We start from the raw sequence: 7500 nt of genomic DNA, 5'->3' as shown, positions 1-7500 counted from the left end.
CTCAAATACTGTGCATAGTGGGGGAAGCATTGAAGCATGAACAGACACACACACACGTACATGCACACGTGCACACACACACACACACACACACACACACACACACACACACACACACACACACACACACACACACACACACACACACACACACACACACATATAAATGCACACACACTCCACTGGTTTTATAGCTTCCCTAGGTAATACCCCCCCCCCCCCCCCCCCCCAGCCTTTCCACCCTCCAACAAAACACATCCAGCAGGAATAATGTTGTCCACAGTCGTTTCTGCCAACGGGACAGTTGTCCTGAAACCTAATGAACCTAATTCACCAGCAGCTGATGAGGTCTATTAAGTCTAACTCTAACACTAACTCTCACTTTAAAAATAAATGTTGTTCATTTCACCGCTTCATTGCGGCTGTCATGTTTTCCCCTTTAGTTTAAGAAGCAAAAACATACGATACGTTTGCGGTCATAATGAAGACATGTTGATGGCTGTTTACCTTTTATTTACCAGGGTAGGTTCTCTGAGCACCACTAGGAGGGAGCTGCCCAGTACAACCACAGTCAGACACTGTTGATCACTAGGATCTGCCCAGTACAACCACAGTCTGACACTGTTGACCACTAGGAGCTGCCCAGTACAACCACCGTCTGACACTGTTGACCGCTAGGAGCTGCCCAGTACAACCACAGTCTGACACTGTTGACCACTAGGAGCTGCCCAGTACAACCAGTCTGACACTGTTGACCACTAGGAGCTGCCCAGTACAACCACAGTCTGACACTGTTGACCACTAGGAGCTGACCAGTACAACCACAGTCTGACACTGTTGACCACTAGGAGCTGCCCAGTACAACCACAGTCTGACACTGTTGACCACTAGGAGCTGCCCAGTACAACCACAGTCAGACACTGTTGACCACTAGGAGCTGACCAGTACAACCACAGTCAGACACTGTTGACCACTAGGAGCTGACAGGTACAACCACAGTCTGACACTGTTGACCACTAGGAGCTGCCCAGTACAACCACAGTCTGACACTGTTGACCACTAGGAGCTGCCCAGTACAACCACAGTCAGACACTGTTGACCACTAGGAGCTGACCAGTACAACCACAGTCTGACACTGTTGACCACTAGGAGCTGACCAGTACAATTTAAATAAAGTCTGGTCTGAATCTATCTGTTGTCAGATGATATACATAATCGGATCGATCATTTAAGCCTAGAGGAGTTCCAATTATCTGAAGAGTACTTGAAGTACAACGTACTTGCCCGTACTTGCCTACTATCATTGTCTGATATTATTTGTTTGCAGTGTCATGTTTGGTCACTGGGTGGTGCTCCTTGCTTGTACTTGATTTAGCAACAGGTAACTTGAGCCAGTGACTCACTTCACTTCCTGTCTACCTGCCATCCGGCACAGTAGGCCTACGTTAACTTGTTCTCCAGTAACGATTTGGTCAGTGTCTGTGAATCTATATATTGATCTATGTATGTTGAGAGAGTATAGAGTCGTATGACCAGGCGTTGTATAGTTATAAGTATAACGTTACTTGACAATAAATGGGTACATCGTGTGAAATCGCCACAGTGGAGGCGTCTGACTAGCTCTTTCATGCTAGCTAAGCTATCCTGGTGTGTTCCCTTTCTTACTAACGTCATCACACAGCCAGACATGTTACAAGCACATTACATGCAAAGGGGAAAACCTGGTGTGGACAGTTCGAAACTGGGTTGACGGGCGTCTTCGATGGATGTAACATTAGCTACTTACCCGTTCACCTTTGTCCCCCTTGCCTCCGACAGGACCCTGCAATAGAGAAGACAGAAGCGACATGAGCTTCTAAAAGGATTTCACCCAGTAAAGCTAAACTCATTGGCTGTTTCTAAATCGGTCCAAGTTTATTTCTTGTTGCAGTGTTTGCTAATAGCTGACCCCAGGATAATGATATGGGGACGTGTCGTCATAGAAACGTTCAAAAATGGTTTCCAAGTTACCAGTGGGAAACAAATCGCGTTGTAAAGTAATTCTTTAGTAGTGTTGACTCCCAGTGCTAAATACCTCCTGTGAGACCGCTGAGGCTGCGACCCTCCTCCCTTTATAGCTATAGACAGCTGACAGGAAATAAACAAAGCGGTTTCCCAGCAACGCGATTCCATTGAAAAGGTCTATCATGTAATAGGCAAACTCGCCTCTTGCCTCAGGAGGTAGAGCGGTCGTCTGGTAATCGAAAGGTTCCCGGTTCGATTCCCACTCCTTTTCGGGCAGCGTGTCGAAGTGTCCTTGAGCAAGACACTTAAACCCTAATTGCTCCCGATGAGCAGGTGGGTACCTTGCATGGTTGCCTCCGACGTCAGTATGTGAATGTGTGCGTGAATGGGTGACTGTGAGGAACACATTTGTAAAGAGCTTTGGATAAAAGCTGCTATATAAATGCACCATTTACCATTTGACCATTTACCCGGGCACTTCAAAATAGACTACTGTAGAAGTTTTCCTCTGAAGCCTCTGTCCACACCTCCCCCCTTCATCCTCTTCCTCTTCCCTTATATCTTATTATAGCCAAGTCGCACATCTATGTATCAGGCCAAATCTCCCCTTTCCAATGGCAGAGTTCAATCTGGATTTAGTATCACCAAGCGTGATTCACAAACCGTGAATGAAACCTACTGTGAGTACAGTTACTTTTTTATTATGTAAATTCTCTTTTTTTTTTACACAAAGTCCTTGAAACGGCCTGGCGGCAGCCTCCGCCTCTGCGGACGCATTGTCCCTGCCCGAAGGACTGAATCGACCTGCTGCTGCTGAACAGGAACCGTCCGGGGAGTGCCATGTCTGTCCCGCACCGGGGGCACAGTCCGTGATTCTGAGGGGCCCCCCGTATGGGAAGAGGGGACACCCCCCGCTGGTGGACCACGGTGCACTCCCCTCGAACGGCGGTTACATCCGGCCCCAGTGGTGGTCGGAACACTGTCTCTAGGTGAGGCTGCTGGGAGGGCTGGGTCTTGCAGTGGGAGGCAATCCCCTCTGTACGGGGCCAGTCTGTCTCTGTGAAGAACAACTTTCCTCCCCCTGAGCGGCAATTGTACCCTGTATACCACCTCCCCCACCCTCTCTAGCACCCTACATGGCCCTTGCCAGTGACAGTCCAGTTTAGGGCACCGCCCCCTCTTCCTCCGAGGGCTATACACCCAGACCAGTTCCCCGGCCTGGAAATGCCTCCCCTTAGCCCGCACATCATAGTTCCTTTTTTGTCTCATGCCCGCCTTTTCCAGCTGACCCCGGGCAAAGTTGTGGGCGGACTTTCGATCCTGGAGTCTCCTGGCATACTCCCTCCCCGGGGGAACGGGGGGAGTGTCAGGGGGCTTGCCAAACGCCACCTCCGTCGGCGTCCGGAGCTCCCGGCCCAGCATGAGCAGTGCTGGCGTGCAGGAGGTGGACTCCTGTACAGCGGATCGGTATGCCATGAGAACGAGGGGGAGGTGCGTGTCCCAGTCTCGCTGGTGCTCTGCTGTGAGAATGGCTAGCTGCTTGCCTAGAGTCCTATTGAACCTTTCCACTAACCCGTCACTTTGTGGGTGCAGAGCAGTGGTTCGGGTCTTCTTGGTGCCTAGCTGCTCGCACATGGTGGCAAAGACATGTGACTCAAAATTTCTCCCTTGATCGCTGTGGAGGGTTTCCGCTGCGCCGAACCGACTGAACATGCCCTCCACCAGCGCGTCAACCACAGTCTTGGCCTCCTGATCCGGCAACGCATATGCCTCCGGCCATTTGGTGAAATAGTCCATGGCGACCAGCACGTAGCGATTGCCATTGTCCGTGCACGGAAACGGCCCCATAACATCCACCGCCACTCTCTCCATGGGGGCTCTTACCCCCAGCTGTTGGAGTAGTGCGTGGGACTGATCAGGTGGGCCCTTGTATGCTGCGCAGAGGTCGCAGCGGCGACAGAAATCCTCTACGTCCCTTTTAATCCGTCCCCAGTAGAACCCCTGACGGAGGCGGCGGAGAGTCTTTGTGATGCCAAAGTGCCCAGCCCCCACGGTGCCATGGGAACTTTTTAACACAGTCTCTCTCATTGCTTTGGGGACAACCACCCGCCACCTGTTCTCTCCCGTAGGCGGCTCCCTCCACGCTCTCTGTAGAACCCCGTCCCACACCCGCAGAGCCGCAAAGTCTGCCCACAGTCCCTTTGTAGCAGTGGTGCCCCCTGCCACCTCCGCCCAGGGTGGCTTCTGACCTGACTCTACCCATTGCAAAACAGGTTTTAAATCAGGGTCCTGCTCTTGCTGCGTTCGCCACTCCGCTTCTCCGATCACCTGCAGCTCCCTGCAGACCGGCCCGTCGCCCTCGTGCTCGGGGCATATTGTTACCTCCTCCCGGAGCTCTCTCTCTCTTGCCTCCCTCTTCTCACAGTATCGACACCCCACAGGGCCGTCGGGACAGGGCGTCAGCGTTGGTGTGGCGGACGCCGGCCCTGTGCTCAACGGTGAAGTTGAAGTCTGCCAGCCTCTCCAGCCAGCGGCACACTTGCCCCTCCGGCTCTCGAAAGGACGTCAGCCACTGGAGAGCGGAGTGGTCAGTTCTGATTGTAAACGGCGGCCCACAGAGGTAGTACCTGAAGTGTTTAACTGCCTCAACGACAGCCAGAAGCTCCCGGCGGGTGACGCAGTAATTCCGCTCCGCTTTGTTGAATGTGTGGCTGAAGTAAGCCACCGCTCTTTCTCCGTCCGGCCCCACCTGAGACAGCACGGCCCCCATACCCACGTTGCTGGCATCCGTGTCCAGGACAAGCGGCAGGGAGGGGTCTGGGGGTCTGCTTCTGTTAGTCCTTTTTTTAGGAGGTCAAACGCCTGCTGACACTCAGGCGTCCAGGTGAAGTCAGCGCCTTTCTCCTTCAGTCGAAATAGGGGCTCAGCGATGCAGGAGAACCCCCTCACAAACCTCCTGTAGTATGAGGCGAGCCCCACAAAGCTCTCGAGCTGCTCTTTGTTTGCGGGGGTGGGCCACTCTTTGACCGCCTTTATCTTCCCCTACTGCGTGCTGATGCCCTCTCCCGTCAGTTTGTGTCCCAAGAACTCCACTTCTCTCCTCATGAAGTGGCACTTGTCGGGGTGAAGTTTCAGTCCTGCCTCGGCTATCCTCCTCAGGACCCGTCTCAGCGTCTGCAGGCCGCCTGGAAGGAGCTGCCGTGGGCCAGTATGTCGTCCAGGTACACCACGCACTCCTCTGGAGGAATGCCAGCCAACACGCTCTGCCATTAGCCTTTCAAACGTGGCTGGGGCGTTACACAGCCCGAAGCTGAGGACACGGAATTGCCACAGCCCCCGCGGTGTGCAGAAGGCTGTCTTAGGTTTAGACTCTGGGTCGAGGGGCACCTGCCAGTAGCCAGCCCGTAAGTCTAGTGAGGAGAACCAGGACGACCCAGCCACTGTGTCCAGTGCCTCATCAACATGGGGCATCGGGTAAGAGTCTTTCTTTGTCACCTTGTTCAGTGGTCTGTAGTCGACGCAGAATCTCATTTTGGGAGTGTTCTTCTTCTTTACCATCACCACTCCCGAAGCCCAGGGACTGGGCAGAGGGCTCTATGATCCCCGCCCGCTGCATCTCATCAATGGCGCACTCTGCAGCTTCTCTGTACGCCATGGGAAGGCGGCGGGCTGGTGATCTGATAGGCCGGGCGTCCCCTGTGTCTATTTGGTGATGCACCAAGTGAGTGCAGCCAATTTCAGCAAAAATGTCCTTGAACTCATTTAGCAACTGCCACAGCTCCTCTCGCTGTTCCGGCTCCAAGTGGGCACCGTTGCGTTCCCATATGCCCCTCACAACTGCTAGCCTGTCAGCCTCTTCCTCCATGTTAGGCTGCGCCAGGGGGAGGGGGCCCCCGGGTGTAAATGGGGCTGCTGATGGGGACAGGGGCGTACTGCCAGCAGGTACAGGGAGCTGCTGTCAGGGCAATGGGCATGGGCATGGGGCATGGGCATGGGGGCGTGCGTTCAGCCGTCGAGTGGGCAGGGGAATATCTCAGGCGGGTATTCCGGGAGCGGGAGCTACCGTGACTGTCCAGGGGGCTCGCAGAATGAAACTGTGTCTCTGCTGCCCTCACTGCCAGTGGCGCTGGCCTCGGAGGAAGTGGGGGGGATATCATCTCAACAGTGGGGCCCCCAGGGAAACTCAATGTGTTCTCCCCCAGGTCCAGCAGGCATCGGGCAAACTTCAAAAAGTCTAGCCCCAATATGCAGGGGTCCTGCACCACTGCCACCCACAACCCGGAACTCCACCGACAGGCCCCCCACTGTTATGACCACCCTTCCATTCCCCAACATGGGGGCTAGCTCACCAGTCACTGTCCTCAGCTGCACCGACGTCTGCTCCAGCTGTGTCCCCACCGGGACCACGTCGGGCCTCATCAGCATCGCAGTCGAACCCGTGTCCACCAGGGCCGAACACGGCGCCCCAGCCAGGGTGATGGGAACATAGCAAAAAATTGCCTGCATGCGTCCAGCCCACTACCATGACTGACTCAGTGTCAACGTCTGCTTCTGGGGGGAGTAGAGCCCCACCCCCCCGGCTGTGCTGATTGGCTCCCTCCGCTGGAGGCAGAGCAGCATGGGACATGGCGCCAGGGATCCGCTCCGCCCCATCTACACGGACCCCCTGCCGTTTCCCTGCCTCTCCTGGCGATTGCGGCAGCCCTGCGGCGATGCCCGGGTTGGCCAGACCCCCAGCAGTGCATGGGCCCCGGTGAATGAGCCGCACCTCCTTGTGGTTGCAATGTTACGGCACGCACCAGCTCTGTCATCCGCTCCATCATTGCGCCCAACCCACTCCGGCTCCCTTGGGCCGCTCTCCCTCGCAACCCTCACCGTGGGAGGGGCCTCCCTCACGCCCTCCTGTGTGGTCTCCGCCCCGCAGGTCTTCTCTCTCCAGCGCCAGCTCCAAGGCCCCCTGCAGCGTGCTCGGGTGCCGCAGCTGAACCCGCTCACGCAGGTCTCGCGGCTCGATGGCGCGGACAAACTGATCCCTGGCGTACTCACTCAACACCGCGGGGGGCATGTGGCCGTATGCCCGTCTCGTGAGTGTCTCAATGTCAGTTGCCAGTTGCACGAAGGGACTCACCGGGCCGTCTGTGCCGGTTACATAGCTCTGTGACCACGATGCTTTTATTGTCACATCGACCGAAACGCCTCTGCCAAGCGCCCCCACCACAGCTCCATAGTCTCTCAGCTCTTCCGGTCCCCAGTGCACTCAAACATGCCAGGGCATCATCCGTGAGGGACAAAACGAGACGGGCAGCCTTTTTTTTATTGTCCATCGGCCAGCCATTCAGTTCGGCTGCCAGCTCAAATTGCATAAAAAACGCCTCCAGACTGCCTTTACCCGAATATTTTCAGCGCCTGGTCTGCCTCTCCATCCGCCGTGTGCACCTCCACATGGTGCCACGCTCTGCATGTCATTCCTACCGGACGCCGCCGGGTGGAGTACCA

At 55.4% G+C, this 7500-nt stretch overlaps 1 protein-coding gene across 1 annotated transcript in view; it reads right to left on the bottom strand.

Annotated features, from left to right (window-relative positions):
* col14a1b (collagen, type XIV, alpha 1b) overlaps positions 1-7500 on the bottom strand; it is a 334004-nt gene that overhangs the window by 14260 nt on the left and 312244 nt on the right. The window contains exons 37-42 of the mRNA XM_084312005.1: positions 6842-7159; positions 5500-5959; positions 5051-5414; positions 4428-4844; positions 3211-4342; positions 1787-1822 (exon numbers count right to left, since the gene is read on the bottom strand). Of these exons, the coding sequence (XP_084168131.1) occupies positions 1787-1822; positions 3211-4342; positions 4428-4844; positions 5051-5414; positions 5500-5959; positions 6842-7159 (2727 nt within the window). The remainder of the gene's footprint in view (positions 1-1786; positions 1823-3210; positions 4343-4427; positions 4845-5050; positions 5415-5499; positions 5960-6841; positions 7160-7500) is intronic.

This window comes from Notolepis coatsorum, assembly GCF_963971535.1.
Source record: "Notolepis coatsorum genome assembly, chromosome: 4".
Taxonomy (NCBI): Eukaryota; Metazoa; Chordata; class Actinopteri; order Aulopiformes; family Paralepididae; genus Notolepis; species Notolepis coatsorum.
The sequence above is the reverse complement of the archived record's forward strand: the minus strand, read 5'-3'. Positions and strand labels throughout refer to the sequence as shown.